The sequence below is a fragment of the Struthio camelus genome, chromosome 24, assembly GCF_040807025.1.
Source record: "Struthio camelus isolate bStrCam1 chromosome 24, bStrCam1.hap1, whole genome shotgun sequence".
NCBI classification, from domain to species: Eukaryota; Metazoa; Chordata; class Aves; order Struthioniformes; family Struthionidae; genus Struthio; species Struthio camelus.
Genome location: NC_090965.1, coordinates 8,787,359 through 8,805,910, shown reverse-complemented (window position 1 = coordinate 8,805,910; position 18,552 = coordinate 8,787,359). Strand labels below are relative to the sequence as shown.

At 46.0% G+C, this 18,552-nt stretch overlaps 1 protein-coding gene across 9 annotated transcripts in view; it reads left to right on the top strand.

Annotated features, from left to right (window-relative positions):
• Positions 1–18,552, top strand: part of LAMB3 (laminin subunit beta 3) — a 79,404-nt gene that overhangs the window by 58,032 nt on the left and 2,820 nt on the right. For 8 of the 9 annotated variants that reach the window (XM_068918560.1, XM_068918561.1, XM_068918556.1 and 5 more), the window contains 19 exons: positions 1,238–1,352; positions 1,861–1,934; positions 2,246–2,437; positions 2,886–2,949; positions 3,389–3,564; positions 4,337–4,457; positions 4,871–5,059; positions 5,158–5,313; positions 5,941–6,137; positions 8,314–8,425; positions 8,806–9,178; positions 9,749–9,909; positions 11,096–11,304; positions 12,533–12,736; positions 13,497–13,641; positions 15,915–16,122; positions 16,982–17,123; positions 17,556–17,732; positions 18,184–18,337. In XM_068918560.1, coding sequence (XP_068774661.1) covers positions 1,238–1,352; positions 1,861–1,934; positions 2,246–2,437; positions 2,886–2,949; positions 3,389–3,564; positions 4,337–4,457; positions 4,871–5,059; positions 5,158–5,313; positions 5,941–6,137; positions 8,314–8,425; positions 8,806–9,178; positions 9,749–9,909; positions 11,096–11,304; positions 12,533–12,736; positions 13,497–13,641; positions 15,915–16,122; positions 16,982–17,123; positions 17,556–17,732; positions 18,184–18,337 — 3,169 coding nt within the window. The remainder of the gene's footprint in view (positions 1–1,237; positions 1,353–1,860; positions 1,935–2,245; positions 2,438–2,885; positions 2,950–3,388; positions 3,565–4,336; positions 4,458–4,870; positions 5,060–5,157; positions 5,314–5,940; positions 6,138–8,313; positions 8,426–8,805; positions 9,179–9,748; positions 9,910–11,095; positions 11,305–12,532; positions 12,737–13,496; positions 13,642–15,914; positions 16,123–16,981; positions 17,124–17,555; positions 17,733–18,183; positions 18,338–18,552) is intronic. The other variant, XR_011136234.1, reaches the window with a different exon arrangement.

Here is an 18,552-nt window from a genome sequence, read left to right as displayed (position 1 = left end):
GATTTTTCAGTCTAAATGATTTACATCCAGTTAATCTTATTTACTTTTAGAACAATGTTGTCCTATAGCTTATATAGCTCTTTGCCCTCCTTGGTACATAACCTCAGAAACATTTCCAGGGAGCAGTATCTGCTCTTCATCTGCATTTTGCTTGGCTGAACATGCCAAGTGCTCTTTTTTTTTTTTTTTTTTTGGTCTCTCCTGTATCAGCTCTCCACTTCCCCATCACCTCTGTAGCCTGTTGCATTTATTCCATTTCGAACATGGCAGGTACAAAGTGTTTCAGATGGGCCCTTTCTGTGTCCTGTCTGTGATAGTGCTGCATACCTGTCATCAGCACTCATAGCATCCCTCTCAGACCTTCTCTTCCCCTCCTTTTCTTCACCTGAAGTATTTCCTAACCCAGCCTGTTTGCTCACCTCATGGGTGGCACTCCTTTTGGCCAAAATTACTGCTCCTTGTCTCTTGCTCAATCTACTTTCTACTGAAAGTTTCTGAGCCTACTCATGTGCCACATGCACCCAAAAGCTTTCTGGAAGTAACGGCATTTAGCGTTGCTTGGTTAGTCAAAACTGGGATAGTTGTTTGCTCCTCAGGGACCCTGTTTTATTTTTTTCAGTCTCTGTATTCCGCATGCTAAATCTCTATTTGCTTCTTGAATTACTTGCTTAAGGGAGAGCTGAACTTTGAGCCGCTTGACTCCCCACCCGCTGACTTTTCACCCACTGAGCTGTTTGCTCCCGCTTTGCTCAGAGGAGAGAGTGCAGCAGGGCTGCGCTACGTATTACTGTTTTTGGATGCTAGAGAAAGCCCTTTCTGTTTGCCCAAACAAACAGCCTACTCAGTTATGTGGAAAAGGCAAACTGGTGCTGAAAAGCTGTAAAGAGCTTTTTGTCAAGCACTATCATTGCAGAAAACAGGGAGGTTGCTTTAAAAAAGGCATTTTTGATGGTTGGCCAAAAATATGTTTTAGTCAAAACAATTTTGGTTTTAGTTTTTAGTCCTTAAACCAAGAGCTTTTTAATAGGGTATGAGGGGGGACCACTTGAGTTCTGATTACTATTAATTTTATTGACCTAAGCTGTTTAGCTGTCTAATAAAACAGCTTTATTTCATTTATTCGTCATTCGTAGTTCATACCAAAATTGAGCTTCTTGTCTAGATGAAAGCTGAGTTCATGGCAGTTTCCCTTCCACCCCGTGGTAATGGCTGCTGCCACTTGCCTTTTTCCTTTCAGTGGAGTATGAAATGCTGCAGGTGTGACTCTCGGGTGCCTCACTCCCACAACAGTCACCGTGTGGAAAATGTGCTGTCCTCCAAAGGGCACCTGCGCTGGTGGCAGTCTCAGAACAGTGAGTACCGGGGAGGCTGGGATCCCTCCAGGACGCTATGGCTTTCATATCTCTGAGCCTTTGGGCCTGTGAATTATGCAGCAGGAATCCTTCCTCAGTTCCCCCGACTGCCCAGGATCAGCCTTAAGCATTCCCAGCATCAGAGGTGCTTGGATGCTACATTTAGGTTCACAAAGAAATTGAACATAGGTTCAGAAAACAATTGAACAGAAACTTCTGGTTTCCCAAAAATATTTCAAAGGGAGTTTTGAAACTTCAGTTCCTGGTTTGAACCAGAACAAGCAGTTCCCTGTGGGATGGTAATTTCAAGTTTCTAACTTCATATTTTCACAGACACTTGATGACTTAAATGATTGGAATGGTGGCACGGAGGGGAGGAGAAGAGATGTTGAATTCAATAGATTGGAAGGAAAGAGGGAAATAAATGACTTGGCTCAGACAGCTAAATGTTTTATTTTTCTGAATTCCACGGTCTGCATCTCTGAAAACTGCCTCATTGTGTCTCCAGGCATGGATCGGGTCTCTTTGCAGCTGGATCTGAACAAGAAATTCCTGCTCAATAGCATCATCCTTGACTTCAGGGTTTGTATGCACCTTCACAATTTTCAAAGAGGTTACAAAACATAGTGGAAGGGCCCTGCTGGCTCTTAGCAGGATGTGGGAATCCAGATGCAAAGCTCCTGCTGGGCTCCACATAAGCAGGCAAGGGATCATTCCTCCACTCCTCCCTTTTTTCCATTTGTATCCCTGTTTCCTAGGGCCGTTAGGAGGACCAGAGCAGGCTGGCCTCCAGTGGGTGGTAGGTTCCCATACAACTGATTGTCTACTGTAAAATCTCTTTGGTGCAAACTTCAATTATAAATATGCCTCTTCTTTCCTCCCTGCCACTGCAGTCACTCCTCCCTGCTGCAATGCTGATTGAGCGCTCTACTGACTTTGGCAAGACCTGGAAGGTTTATCAGTACCTGGCCTCTGACTGCGCCGCCTCCTTTCCTCAGATCTCCCAGGGCTCCCCTGAGAGTTGGCAGGATGTTCAGTGCCAAGCACTGCATGCCCAGCATGGATACCCTTTGCATGGGAGCAAGGTAGGTTTTATAGGATTTTGTTGCAGGCAACCCCAGTATTTGTATGTTCCTTGCAATGTGACCCTGTAATCGGGGCAAATTGCCTAATTTATGTTGCAGAAAGATGTGGTGTCTTGGGAGTGCTGGGATCTGTATGTGTTGCAGGAAATCTTCTACAAATATTATACGTAGGAAGTGATTGTGGGTCAGTGGACATCCAAGAGTGCTGAGGAGAGTCCTGTGGAAGATTCTTACTCCTTCTAAAAGGAAAGCCCTTACTGCTTTGTGGGCAAGCTAGGGGTTATGTCAGTCTTCTGCTAAATCCTTAGCGATTCTGAAGCCTTTTCCCTGCATTAAATGGCAGTTCTGCAGAGAAGGCAGGTCCAGGGCACAACCTTGCTGCTTAGGCTGTGAAAAGAAAGAACCCTATCTTTCTACATTTTAATTTTCTTAATTTTTTCTTTCTAAGGTCAAATTCAGTGTCCAAAACCTGGCACCTACCATTTCTACCTCTTACAGCCAGATCATTAACAGTAAGTGAATGGCCTCCTGCGTATCTGAGAAATACGGGGGAGGATGATGCACCTTATGACTTTGCCACATGTGGTGGAGGGCACTGAGCCTTGGTAAGCCCTTCTTGGGGATAAAGTTCTTTGCAAAACAGGCCTTCAGCTGCATGCTTGACAGCTGCCCTGGCACCTCTCTCTATGATTTCCCCTGCGCGCGCCACAGGTACAGCAGTGACACAACTTTCCCTTGTGGTGCCCCTCAGATATGCTGCAGATAGGCATGTCAAATATCTTGAGTGCAGGAGCAACTTTCAGTCTTAACTGACATTTCAGCTTCTGCTTTGTGCTGAGGCTGCTGTCTCTCTCTTCTTCTTAACCCTCAGTGCTAATTGCGATGTCCTTCTCTGGCCTCTCTCTGTTTCTTTTCTGCTGCCTCCTCACATCTCTTGTTGGTCTCTAACAGATCTGGGAGAATTCACCAACCTGAGAATTAACTTCACTCAGCTTGCTCACATTGTGCACCAGGGATACCGCTCACCCAGCACTTTCTATGCTGTGACGGAAATGCAGGTGCAGGGAAGCTGCTTCTGCAATGGACATGCTGACCGCTGTGCTTCTTCTGGAGATCAGCGTGCCATGGTGAGTTCCAGGGCATAAGGAGAAGCTGGGAGATGAATACCGTTTGGTATCAGTCCATCCTTGAATTCTAGCCCCATCATACGCCCTGGCTTCCTGCTTCCCAAGGAGTACTGATCAGGAGAGTTCGGACAGAATCAACAGTTGGTGTGAATGAGTCCTATCCCTGGCCAGAGGCTGCTTTGAATCAATCAAGGGGCAATGTTGCCCCATTTTGCCTGCAGCAATAGGATGATGGCTGTGAGACAGCCTATGTTACCCTGATGTAAAACTATTTTTTGTGTAATGGAGAAAGTTAAGGGGCTTTACAAGGTGTTACAAAAGCTTGTGGCTGTAGGAACTTGTACTGTGGGTATAATTGCACTTCTCCGCACTGGGTCATTTGGCCTGACAGAAAGATACTGAGGTTTTTCTAGCAGGCTCATTCACGTCCAAAAAAGATTTGCTGATGCAGGTTGTTTACTCTTGTGAGATTTCCTTGTCCGCAGCTTATGTTTGTCCTCTTAGCCTCAGGTATGTTTGTCCTCAAGTACGTTAGAGAGGTGATGGAAATTCATTTTTGCAGTGGGCTAAGCAGTTTATCCCTACTGCTATAGTTCTTGCTGTCTGAGCGTAAGAAAGCTTGACCTTACTGATGCAGTGTTTGGGAAAGGGCAGGTGAGCTAGAAGCAGAAACGTGCCAGATAATATGTGTACCAGCAGGAAATCAAAAGAATAAAACTGTGAAATTAGCAGAACATCCACAAATAGTGGTAATGTTTTGTCTCTGTTCCAGGTTCATGAACACTGTGTATGTCAGCACAACACTGCAGGGCCCAACTGCAATCATTGTGCAGACCTCTACAATGACCAGCCTTGGCGACCTGCAGAGGATGACAATCCTCATGAATGCCAGAGTACATCCAACTGCCTTTCCCTCTTTCCTCTTCCTTAAGCCTTTCCTAACTTCTACTCATTCATGAATGATAGGGGAGGGAACAAATTCTGAGTCCTTTTACCTGGCTGCAGCTCAGGACTGGATGTTAATATGAACTGTCTTTGCAAAACCTATTCCTGAAACGATTATGCTGATACTGATTTGTTGGATCTGCAATAGGGCTGATGCCCCCGGGCTCACAAAAAGAATCAAGATAGTGCTCCTTTAAAACTGCCTGGCTGGTGCAAGTTTCACACTGCTGCGGTTTATTGGTGCTAACGTGCCATGCAGGTGGTGAGGGCACCATCTAGTGACAAAGTGGCAGAGCCTCCAGCTGCCAGGAGACTTTTGCACAGTTGCAGCATTAGATAGGCTTGCTTGCTTTCTTTTTAGGGTGCAACTGCAATGGTCACTCCGATTCGTGCCATTTTGATCCAGATGTTTACCAAGCCAGCGGTGGGGAGAGCGGGGGTGTGTGTGACAATTGCCAGCACAATACAGAAGGGAGAAATTGTGAGCGGTGCAAAACTAACTATTTTCGCAACCAGCGGCAAGATCTCGCCCATCCTGAAGCCTGTCTGCGTAAGTGCTTGGTTATCTCTATGTAATATCTTCCTCCTGAAACTCCTGTTGGTGTCTCCTCGGACTCCTCATCAATGCTGTTTATTGCACGTTTCCAGCCTGTGAATGTGATCCTGATGGCACTGTGCCAGACTCCATTTGCGACTCCCTCACTGGACGCTGTGTCTGCAAGGAAAACGTGCAGGGGGAGCGCTGTCACCTCTGCAAGCCGGGGTTCACCCAGCTGGCCAACGCCAACCCCCAGGGATGCCGCAGTGAGTGGGCCCTGAAACAACAGCTGCTTCCAGGGAGTTGACTCACATCTAGTCTTTGCACACAGCATCTTTACTAACTCTGAAAGGGACCTTGTTCCCAGCCTGCATTGATTTGGGGTTTCCAAATCAGAACCCTGACAGGCAAGGGCTTATAAACCTCCTTGCTCGGGACTGTAGCCTGTCTCAGGTATGAGTTGGGCAAAAGTCATGGGAAAACTGCAGTTGAGACCATGTTTAGGGCTGTATCCCCTTTTCTGAATGCCTCCCCTGACACACAGAGGGCTTGTGAAGCCATCAGGGGTTGCTGAAGGCGATGCTGTGTGGAGCTGAGTGTGGCTGCATGGCAGCAGAGGGCAGCCATGGCTCTGGTTAGCATTGCATGTACGGGCTGGGGGTGGAGGGGAGTAGAGGCTTCCCAGGGCTGCCAAGTCCTGCTGCAATGCTTGGGTGGGCCCCTTGGTGTTAAAGCAGTGGCACAACTCCTTCATGCCAAGCTCTGCCATGAAGGGAGAAAAAGGAGTGCACGTCTTTGAGCAGCAGTAAGGTGCTTCTGTGGACTGGACTTGTGGGAAGCCAGGCTGGTGCTCAGCACCCAGTTTTAACAAGACTAAACCCTTCCTGTTCCAGGATGCGCCTGCAACCTGCTGGGATCACGCCAGGACATGCCCTGCGATGACGAGACGGGGAGGTGCTTCTGCCTGCCCAACGTGGTGGGAGCCAACTGTGATCAGTGTGCCGCCAACCACTGGAAGATTGCCAGCGGCCAGGGCTGCCAGCCGTGCGATTGCGACCCTCGCCACTCGCTCAGCACCCAGTGCAACCAGGTACTGCCGAGCTCCGGCCATGTGTGGCTCCGGCCAACTCCCAGGGTTGGGGCTTTTGCTCTAGGACACTGCAATCCTGTGCTGCATGCTGCAGGTAGCCGGACAGAAGCTGGAGTTACCCGCTGGCTGCACATCCTGTGTGTCCTTCAGCAGTCACTTAGTATCTCTGTGCCTTGGCTCCCAGCACAGATGTTGTCAGGCTAACGATGCTCTTGGACACTGTGAGGATAAATGCTTTTGCCTTTAGGAGTTCTATGTGCTGCTCACACAGCTCTGAGATAGGTATGGGGGAGCAATTTTGCTGTGCACTCTCTCTCTCTTTTCCCCTTTCCCTTTTCCCCCAAAACAATTCTGTATGGAGCTGCTGGCACCCTGCTAGTCCAGAGGGAAGGAGGGATAAGCTGTCAGGGCTTTGCACTGCAACAGCTGAGGCTACCGTTGGCAACAGGAGCCGGTGCCCCCACTGTGCAGCGTGGTGGCGCAGGATCCTTATGTTACTGAGGCATCAGAGCATCAAAAACACTTGTTAGATGGCTTCATCTTGCCATCCTATGTGTGGGACCCTCCAAAGAAGGGCAGTGCATTTCTTAATGCATTCTGCTCTTATTTTCCACTTTCCATTTCCTAGAAACAATATGACAGCCTATTCAGAAAAATGAAGGAAAGTGGTAATTACAGAGACAAGATTAAGCCATTTTAAAAGGCCCAATACTTAGTCAGGAAATCCTAATAAGAGATTTTCACACAAGCAAGACAAGTTAATTATCCTCATTTATCAATGAAAAGCGTGTCTGTCACTTCAGGCTTAAGAGACAACTGGGAAAATTAAAATTAAATGTAAATAAATAAATAATAAACATCTAAGAGCCAAAGGCAAGTCCCAAACCAGCTCAGCACAGGGAGGAGATCACAAACCAGACCTAATTTCTTACAGGCAATTCCTTTGTCTTTGAAACACAACCTAAAACTTCATGTCATAATGCTTGTAAATGGAGGCTGTTTAGAAATCTGGACTCAAGCCTCTGCTGTGTGCATTATGGTTGTGTCCGAGGACCAGCTGAGCCTGGAGCCCAGGATGTGCAGTGCTGACACATAATAAGTTACAGTCTAAATAGACAATATTGACAGAGTGCTAGTGACAGAAAGGTGTATTATTTCCATCTCACCTTCCACTGTATTGGGGAATGGCACTTGCAGAGGACTCACAGCAGACCTTTGCTCCCACATCTGCAAAAAAGCAGCTTTGGAAATAATCAGCTGCTGTAACTGTGGGCGATTTCCCAGCGTCCAAGTGACCACCACATGCAGACCCCACACAGCAATCCCCTTCTCCCACCTTTACCGGGTCTCTGGGGAGGGTCAGAGGTTCCCTTCTGAAGGTTCAGGCTGATGGCAGACCCCACACAGCAATCCCCTTCTCCCACCTTTACCGGGTCTCTGGGGAGGGTCAGAGGTTCCCTTATGAAGGTTCAGGCTGATGGCAGTGGTCATCAGAGCAGTGAAGGGAAACGTTCTCCTCTGTTTTATTCTCTCTCCCTCCTGGTAATACGCCCTCCTGGTAATAAACCCCAGCGCTGGTAGTGATGAGACGAGCTTCTCCCCAGGACTGAAAGATCAAGGCTGTGTGGTTTTTGTTGTTTTTCCTACCTTTAGGTAGGAGACGATACAGATTGAAAACGGAAAGGCTTAAGAGTGGTTCAGGCTCTACAGTTCAGGGTATCCTGCACAGAGAGTGGTTCACATCATGGTGTAGGCTTGAATTAGCAGCTGAGCTCACACGGGACTTAAACAATGATGATAAACACAAGTGCCGGGAGATAGTGCTTGAATTCCCACTCATGCCTGATTTTTCATTGTCACTCAAAGAGTTGGAGAGGTTCAGCAACAGCAGAAGTGCCTGTGTGGGATGAAAATGTGACTAATTCTGTTGGAGTCTGACAGCAGAAGGGTGTAATGAGGGATGGTTAGAGAGACAACTGAGGTTGCATATCAGCCTGGAGCTTTCTTCTACTCCAGGGAGGAACTTCAGGAGCCTTTGGTGGGAATTTCCTGCTACTGAAGTCAGCAAAGGGTGGGAATACAGAGAGGCTTTACTGATTCAAGAGCAAATCAAGGGAGGGCTTTCCCAGAAAGGTGTTCAGAACTGGGTCTCCCTGATGTATTTTTCTTGCTTCAGTTCACAGGACAGTGTCCTTGCAGAGAAGGCTTCACAGGAAGAACATGTTCTGCCATACAGGAGCAGGTTTGCCCAGATAGGCACTATGGAAATGTCAGAGTAGGATGCACAGGTATGGAACAGCAATTGATCATTAGCACGGTGTTTCTTAGTGCAGTGAAGTAACTGGTTATCTGAAAAAAATAGCACCCCGGCTAATGACTTGACATCAGACTTTCCACAGTATTTTGCAAGAGAACTTTCCTCTCTGGAACAGCCTCCCTGTTTGGCTCTGTTCCTCTCTCCTATCTCTGGGTACCATGAGCAGCCAGGCTTTTGGGACCTGTTTCCTTTACTGTGCCCGTGCCATCTCCTTCCCAGACAGTGGAAAGGGTGAAAGGGGTGACTTGGACTTCAGATTATATTGGCATCCAATGTAAAGAGCCTGATTCTCACCCCCCGCTCCCCGCAGTGGGATTCATCTCTATATCTTTTCCCCTTTCCACCCACTAGAGTGCAGCTGCGATTTCCAGGGCACAGAGGAAACAGGGTGTGACAAGACCACCGGCCGCTGTCTCTGTCGCCCGGGCATTACGGGGCTCCGCTGTGACCAGTGTCAGCGGGGTCACTGCAGCACCTACCCCCAGTGTGAGCTGTGCCACCCCTGCTTCCAAGCCTATGATGGTGACATCCAGCGTGTTAGCATGCGCAAGGCCAGCCTGAGCAATTCAACTTCGCAGCTATACTTTGGGACTGGAGGCTCCCACTTCAGCGCTCGGCTCTTGGAAATGGAAGGCAATGCTCAGCAGGCCCAGAGCATCCTTGGCAACTCTCTAGTGACAGAGCAGGACCTGACACAGCTGGCCAGTGTGCTCACTGCGATCAGGTAAAGGACTTTGCCTCAATGGTGTGATGCCCAGAGCTCCAGGGGCTCATAGTGCCAACACGCAGGCTTTGAGCTAGCAGAGCAGCTGCCTTAGCTACAAAGAGATGTAGGCTTTTCCTGTGTGCTGACTTGACTTGTCTCACTTAATCACTTGAATATTTTCTGCTTTGTTTCCGTAATTGAAAATATTACTCAGCTCACACAGTGATTAGGGACACGAGGCCTGCACTTCCAACATGCTTCTTCTCTGAGCTGGTCTTATGCTGCAAACAGAGGAGACCATTTGACAGGCTTTTGATGATCATCTTGCATAGTCCATGTGTAGACACAGCCCTGCAAGATGAGACAAGAGAGGATGCAGAATAGGAGAGTTCTAACCTGGCCCTGCTGTCTGCGGGCTGTGCAAACCTCTGAGGTTATCGTGTGTACTTGGACAGTCAATTCTTTGGGCAAAGAGAAGTGCCTCTTCACCGTGTGTTCATAGCATCCTACCACAAGAGGACCCTGATCTCTCTCCACAGATGATTTGTTCTGTACTTGAACCCACATTTTCTACTTTTTCTCTCCTAGAAAGCAAGCCCGAGGCATAAATCCTGACCTTCATTTTCTGGATGAGACTACTTCTCTATCTAGTGAGCTTAACACTCTCAACAGAAGCGTGGTTATTGTTAACAGCCAGTATCAGACTAAGAAGACCCAATTTGAAACCAGCCGCAGCACAGATCTTTCAGGTACAATGCTGCAGTTGTACTATTTCTTAATTTGTAGATGTTAATTTACCTCAATGTGCCTGTGGGTCTGGTGGCTTTGCCACTGCCTGAATGTATAAAATGGAAAATTTTTTAACCTGCTGTCAGCTTAGGAGCAGCAAACAGCTCTTCTCCTCATAAAGAGAGAAACTATTTCTATCCAACCTCTAATGTTAGCAATTACTAGCAATTTTACACTAACAGATTATTTGCTCTCAAATGTTGGGGTTGGAAGGCTCACTTTGCATGCAGCATTTTCCTGGTGTCCCAGCAGGCTCGCTGATTTCTCTCTCAGCCAGCACAAACTTTCTTCTGCGTGCAAAAGTATCTCTCCTCCCAGGGCCCAGCATGAGCTATTAGAAAGGGGGTGAGCGCATCTGAGAATGTGTCACAGAAACTGGGAGGAAGTTGAAGTAATGAAGGTTCTGCACAGATGGAGAAAGGATGGAGGGGTGGAAAAGGGAGCCAGGCGGCTGTCACATACTTAGGAGAAGAGCTAATTAAGCCTTGTTGGTAGTAGGTTGCCATTATATCCCTGCTGCAGCTAATTCTCTCCAAGTATCTTATTGTCTTCTGCCTTTCCTCCTTCACATGTTGTACAGTACAGCTCAGCATACCAGGGATGCGCTAATCCGGAGCACATGGAGAATGACCTCTGCCTGTGCAGATTCGCTCTGAATCTCTGATTGTCTAAGCAGGGTTTATGGGTCTAAGTCCCGACCGTTCTCCTTTCAGGCTGTGGTGGTGGAGGAAAGAGGGAGAGTGGTGGGCTCTACTTGCAAATGATGAAAAGGGCTCCAAAGGAGCCCTCTCTCCCTCCCCCTGCCAAAGCCCACCTTCTGGGTTATGCTGAGTAAAACTGGGGTATAGCCCAGGATCAGCACCTGTATTTCCTTTGCTCTAATTTTGTTTCAATCTTTGAGCCTCCAACCAGGATTCAGTCCTCAGGAAGGCTCTGTAGCTCACTACAAAAGAATAGCTGAAAGGCATTTGGAAATAAAAGGAGCTTTTCAGTTGTGCTTTAGTGACTAATCTCTCTTACTGTGTCCCCCTCCTCTCTGTGCCCACATCCACTTGCAGGGTATAGTCAGTGTCTTCGTTTAGGTAGCTGTGCTGCATTTATGAGTCATGAAAGCATTAGTGTCATTTATTGTTTTTATTCCTGCAGGAGCCTTCAAGACGATCAGATCTGCTTACCAGACATCCACCAATGCCAGCAATCTCAGCGCTGGTGCCTCCAGGCTGCTGGCTGAATCCAGAGAGAACCGGAAAAGCGCTGAAGGACTGGAAGGGGGTTTTACAGACTACACCTCCACATTGCAGGCTTTCCAGAGCAAGATAGCCTCATCTCCCAACTTGACCCCAGTTATAAATAAGGTGAAAATAGAAAGTGATTTTCTGACTTCCCCACTTGCACATATCTGGTTTTTAAGAGGGCCTTGTGTAGTGCTCAGGAATCAAAGTCTTATCCTGCAGTCATCCATCTTTCCTCAAACAGTCCAGTGTAGTAGGATGAAATCTCTGTCCAGAGGGACTCAGCATAAATGGCATCTCAGCAAATTGCTGCTTTGGGACATCAGTGGGGAACAATCTGAGCATCCCTTGTCTAGTAACAACAGATACCAAAGTTTTGGGGACCCCCTATACCCCTTCCCATGCATGCAGGTTTTTCCTCCAAGGACTCTGTCATGTGTTGGTTCTTGTATCTCAAAGACCCACTTACTTTCTGGATGAGGTTCCTTTTCTTTCTCCTTCACTGCTTTGTTATTGCCATGGAGATCGATTTCAGTATCTCCTAATGCATGGTTGCTGTGGAGACCACCAACCTCCTATCTCTGCTTTTCAAGGCATTAAAATATTCCCAAGTGATCAGCCTGTGCTGATTCTTGCACTAGCTCTGAATTTGCTTGTGCCCCTGCTGCAGTGCCCTCTTTGGACGGTAACTCTAGAACATGACCTGCAATGAAAACTGCTCATGTTTGGGCAAGAGGGCAGGGTCTTCTCAGGCTGTTCTCTCTCTAAAAGAAAACTGGCTGGGTTGCAGGCTTTCCCAGCATTGTGAGGAGAAGAGTTGCTGTCTTGAGAGTAAATGAAATGTTTGCTCCATGTAGACATGCTCTCTCTTATACTTTGTAAGCTGCTAGGATTTAGTTCCCATTTTGCCCCTGTTTGTGCTCCAGCTTGTACTTGGGGGTGGTGAAGAGAGGTTCAGACCTCATGGTACTGTCTCAGATATGGGCATTCAAAGCCAATATGCGTGTGCATAGTTCTGGCTGCCCTTCTCTGACACAGTCATGGTCTCTGGTCATTTGGGCTAAATCACATGCTCAGGTATATGTCACTGGCAGCCAAGCTGATATGCTTCAGCCACCCAAACCGAAGGGTTGGCACTTCTGATGCTCCTTGTAGAGCTTCCACTGCACAGGTGTTGCAAGTTTGTGCCCAGCTCCCTTGGCACGAGTCCGTCGAAAGAAGCTGGCATAGGCTGGCTATAATATGCTGGTTTGTCTCCCTGAAACCACTGAGGTCTCTGTGCCACTGAGGATGACATGGCACTAGCAGGACCAGAGTTCTCAGGACTACACACTGTTCTTTCCCCATTTAGATTTGTGGTGGTTTCAGATTGAAGAAGTGTACTCCTGCCCAGTGTGAGGGGCTGCTCTGCTTGCGAGACAACAGCACGGAGTGTGGAGCTGGTCTGAGCTGCAGGGGCATCTTCCCCCTGTCTCGAGGTGCCCTTGGGAAGGCTGAGAAAGCCTCGAGTGAGTTTCGCAGCTTGAGCGTTCGGCTTCAGGAAACCACGCAGCTGGTGAGTGCAGGGTGTGATGCTCCCTGGGCCTGACCAATGGCATGGATGCTATTGTGCAGCGTGCCTCAGGAGCCTATAGCTCTGTGCTCGATTGCTCAATTCCTTGTTATAATGCAACAGATGTGATCCTCATTAAACAGCCATGGAAAGAACAGACTGTGATAAAATAACCGATCTCAAACTTCATTTGAGACTTCATCTTTTGGACTACTTGAGAAATTCAGGATTTTTTTAAATGAACATCTTTATGTTACCTCTGCAGTTGTTGGCTATCCTTAGCATGGAAGCCAAAGAGTTGAAATGCCATGGGATCTTCTCTTTTAGTATTTCCAGTCATGCAAGCAGCTCTGGAAATGTCACAAGGAAGCCTGTCCTGTTTGTATTTTGGAATTAGTATGGCAGAAGGGGTGGGGATTTGGATGCATCTCTGAATCCACAGATGTCTGCTCTAACATTTGTTCCAGTCTAGAATATGTGTGCTAGAGCTGCTGCACCTTTTCTCTACAGCCTCTCAGAGTGCATGCATAGATAAAATGGGTTTTCAAAGTCACTCAAAATGCATTTCAAAGGCATTTTCAAAAGATGAAGAGTACTGCCCCCTTTTTGAAAGGTTATGTGCAAAACTAACCATCAATCTTTACCGTTTACAGTCCTCTCCAAGCTGAGACATGTTAAAAATGGGCAAAAGCATAATTTTCAAGTGACTTTCTGGGGTTCCAGGTCAAGTGAAATGGCTTCAGCAGGATATTGTTATTTGCAGATTAAAGCAACAGAGACATCTGCAAATCAGATTCAAAGCAGTACTCGGCGTCTTGTGGAGCAGATGAGTATAACAAGGATCCAGATAGAAGGAGATGTCCGACGCATCCAGCAGTTCATCCAGAAAGTTCGAAACTTCTTGTCAGGTAGCACTGTGCAAGCTTATAGTATATATATGCAGGTCGGTTTGTGCATGGGAGATCTAATTTTGTACAGTAGTATTATGTATGAATACAATAAAGGGAATCAACTGAATAGCTCGCTCAAGTTAGGCTGAGAGATATTCAGTTCATCTGCATATGAGTTTATTCACATGCCCAAGATAATGTGCATCCTCTGAGACAGTAAGGCGGGCCTGGATAGAGTGTTTCCTGAAAAGCAGAGAAGAAGGAATTTCAGCAGTACAAAACTCATTGATTTTAGTCAGTAACTGAAGTTGGGCCAGCAGACTTTGTCAAGCTTGATTGTGTCATTCAGATGGAACCAAATTAATCCTGGATGTTTTAGCCATATCAACCTTTCTGGCACTTCACCAAAGGCAAACCTGGCCTGCTTCCTTTCAGGGATGTTAAGAGCCATCTATAAATGGATGCCTGGGGTAAGAACATACCAAATATTGGACTTGGCATTCTGTGCTGTAGGGCTTCATGGAGGAATTTTTAAGAGCCAAATTTGCTGTCAAATCTCTTAGTTCTAAAACAATAAACTGAATTTAACAAAAGTGGAAAGCTCTAGACTGACAGCCCTGAGGAAGAGGAGTCTTTCATTTGCATCATGGGCAACAGGTTTCGTTGTGTACTGCTCTCTGCCACAATTCCTTTCTTTGTCGCTGGGGCCTGGGGACAAGCGCATTCCCTCATGGCCTCTGTGCTGAAGCTGTCTCTGAGTGTTACCAGATAGCATTGGTTAGAATGGCAGCTTTTGAGCAGCCCTCAGATGCAGAAGCGTTTATCAGCAACATTTACTGACCGGAGATAAACTCAGATGAATCTTCTCTGGAGCAGACTGTTAATCAGACTAGAATTCCTTGTTGCTCTATAAACCAATGGGATGACTTATTGTTCGCAGATGGATTATAATAACATAATAAGCCTCATGAGCATTAGCAGAATAAGCAAATCAGGTCATTTGGTGCTGCCTGGTGTTAGTGATGAGTGAAAATATTTCTGAGCTAATCACTGGGCTAATGTCCCTTGGGCTTTGCCTGCCTCTGATTCCTCAGATTTGTTAACTTTTATTTGTGAAATAAGAAAAGGCTTATCCTGAAACACAGTCTCTCACCTATTCAATGAGATCTACTTACTTGACTGAGCTCTGGGCTTAGCCATCTTATTCTCTTTGTCAAATTAAAGGTATCATTTTAGTACTTTTCCTGAAAGTTTTGCTGAGGTGAATGGAAAGTACATAGTAAATATAAACTCAGTTCTCATTTTATCCTAAACAGTAGGGAAACTTTTCAATACTGAAACAACAAACCTAAACTTTATTATATTTGTCCCCCTTTAAGTACAATACAGTCATGTAAGTCCATAACAGTAATCAGTAAAAGGATCAGCTCAGTCTACAGTTAAAGACCTATAGCAAATCCTCGGGGGCAGCTGACAGACTTTTTACATTAGGAATTCTAAAACATCAAACATGCCAAAAGATGTTAATCAGCATATTTGGGACATGCTTAGGAATTATTCTAGAGTGACGTCCATATTGAGTGGTAACATAAACCCAAGGTGGGAAAAGGAGAGGTCAAAAATGTTATTCAGAATAATGGAGAAAGAATGATGGAGCATCAACAGAACACTTAAAACCCTGAAGATACAGCACAAATCTGGAATAGACAGCAGAAATGGGTACGTTCCTTGTGTACCTGAAAATGGAGGAAGAAAATGAAAAAGGGGTAGGTTTAGTTAAAAGGGCTGCTATTATTGCTCCACTTCTTGCCCCACAACTGAAGCTGGCCTGTTGTGCCTGTCTTTGACTGATCTATCCACCTGAGCCCAGAAGGTTAGGTTTTTGAAGAATTAGATGCTGAGCCACTGCCCTGTAGCTGAAGCATAGTATACCTAGAGGAGTTCACAAAGATTGCCTTGCATCAGGGATATGCGGTCTGTATCCTGTTTGTACTCTGCGAGGGAATATGTGGTAGAACGTTACCTTGACCCTTTTGGTGTTTCCTATTTGGTGTCTCATTTCAGTCAGCATGGGGCAAATCACCTTCAGTTGAGCCTGTCTTTAAAAATAGGGACCTGTTCTAATTAATTAAATTCAGAGTGGACTTTGGCAGCTCTCTGAAACAGAGAGACCAAGTGTGTGTGAGAATATGCAGAGCTGGATATCTACTTTCATGCTCCCTTGCATTTGTGTTCCTATCTTTCCATTCTTTTCTTCTATTTCTGACATTGTTTGTTTGCAAACTCTTTAGACACAGATACTGACCCTGCTACTGTCCAGGAAATCAGTGAGTCTGTTCTCTCACTACATCTCCCTACGGATGCTGCTGCAGTCCTGAGAAAAATGACTGAGATCCAAAATTTTGCTACTAAGCTGCAGTGTCCAGAGAGCATACTTGCCCAGACAGCGGAGGACATCGCTAAGGCCAAGCAGCTTCAGCAGGATGCAGAACAAGCCAGGTCAGGTGGCATTCAACGGCTTTCAGCAGCTAAGGGTTACACAGCCAGTGTGAATGTGGTGATTCTCACTTGTATTTAAATCCGGTTTTACTGGAGCTGTGCTGACTTGTCCAATTTGAAGTTTTAGCCCAGGATCTTCTGTGTCTGTACAGCGCCTAAAAGAATGAGTTTGCAATCTCTCTGGTGCCAGAATACAAATAAGAAATCTGGCTGCTAATAATAGATCTCATTTTATATAGTAGAACAAGAAGGTCTTCACCAGAAGTAATGGAAGCTGTTTTTCTTCTCTTGAGCTCCCACGATGAGAGATGATAGGCTTGCTCATGTATTACTTGCTATTGGTGACCTATATCTTAATTGCACAAGAGAGCATGAGGGGATTAAATGGACCATTTGTTTTCTGGGTGAAAATTGGGAGGATTATCCCATGGTCCCTTAAAAAGTAATTACAGACTGTCCTTGCAAATTTGGAGCATCTACTTTGTCACGTGTTAACTTTCAGCAATATCCCAGAGAGTAGGTTAGGAGGATAAGTATGTAAACTCCTTGATATTGTCTGACACCTGCTTAACCTGCTGGAAGTGATGAGGCAAGGCAATCTGGCTTTCTAGGGGAAGCTCTATCACCCAGTTTGAATAGTCCCAGTGCAAACAGAAAAATGTTCGCTGTAACTGATTCAATGACTGTTGCTGTCCCTTTAATATTTTTTCCTGCACTGTTTCCAAAATAAATCAGTTCACTACTTTTCAGTTACAATCCTGTCTTGATTTTCATGCTAGCTTATTTTACCTCTGCCACCTTAACTTCCAATCCATGCAAGTATCTACATTTACTCCTGACTCTTTCCTGTGTTTCCCAGGAACCGGGCAAATGCTGTGGAGGGCAATGTGGAAGAGGTAGTCAGGAATTTGAGACAAGCGAACACTATGCTCCTAGAGGCCCAGGGTGCTATCAGGGGCTCTAGTTCTTCCCTTCGATTCATCCAGGAGCGCATTGATGAAGTAAGTGGTGTACACTGACTTCCTAAATAGCAATATTCTGCCCTGCTCACTGCCCCTTTGAAACTCCCCAGCTTGCTGGTGTCCTGAACCAACACTGTGGAGAAACTGGATCTGGTAATGTTCTTGCTGTAAAAATATATATACACATATATATATACACATACATACATACATACATACATACACACACTCACACACACACATATATATATTTTCCTGTGGTGTTTCATTTGTCTTCTTCTCCAAACTCCAGTCACAAACCTCAGCTGAGCTCCCTGAGACAAGACCTGTCTTTTGCTTTACTCGGTTGTACTGGGATATCTCTGATCCCTGACTGAAACCTCAGTTCTGTAATTTATCAATCAAGACAGGAAATATTATAATGTTTTTTAGATGTGATTTCCTTCTTAATATGCAACACTGTGCTTTTAGATTAAGGCTGTTCTTGGTCCAGCTGAGAATAATGTGAAGTCCATTGCTGGTCAGCTGAATGGACTTACAGAAAGACTCACCCAGTTGCAGCACAAAGTGGATCAGAATCGTCTGAGGGCCACAGATGCACAACAGACAGCAGCCAAGGCTGGTGAGCAAGCAAGGAGCGCTCAGCAGGTACCCAAGCTCTAGCAAGTCAGGAATGAATGTAGTTCACAGCTGTGCACCTTCTTGTTATTGTCATAAGACAGCTGTGTCAAGGCACACTTTTGAATGGGGCAAGGAGAGTTCCCTATCCAGGCCACTCCTTGTGCACTGTTGTTTTCTCATTCATCTGATGTGGTATCCCACTACTGAATTTTTCCAGGCCATTTCTCAATCTTAATGACTTGCTGAAAACTTATTTCTGCTGTATCTCCCACCTGAGATAGCATAGCCCACATAGCTATCAGTCAGCGTATCTGTGTCAGGGCACTGTAAGCCATTATGCATTTGTATAATAATACTAATGGCAAAACTCTAGTGCACTATTCATTTATTATTTAAAATGGTTTCAACATTGCAAAATCCCCTTTCCCCCAGTTTATTTGCTTGATTCTACATACACTGTTTGTTTGCTTTCCCACAGGCATTTGAACAAGTGAAACAAATGTATGCTGAGGTGAAGGGAAGAATGAAGCAGAGCTCAACTCTAGGAGTGCAGGGCAGCAGGGTACAAAGCATAAACTTGGAGGCAAAAGCTCTGTTTGAGGAAACTTTGGCCATGATGCACAGGATGGAAAGTAAGATTCCTTGTGAACTCAATGTAATAATCTCAAGCAGTGAGGAGGGGCTTCTCGAGGGGTGAGGGAAAGTGAGTACGAGGAAAACAACATACTTTTTAGTAGTGAGATAGCGCATATTTGGGCTGCAACTGTTGGTACCAAGCTAGTAAATTTAGAGTTAGCAAGGCTATGTGCACGTGGTGTAGAAGGCACACCTGTGTCTGCAAAGCAGA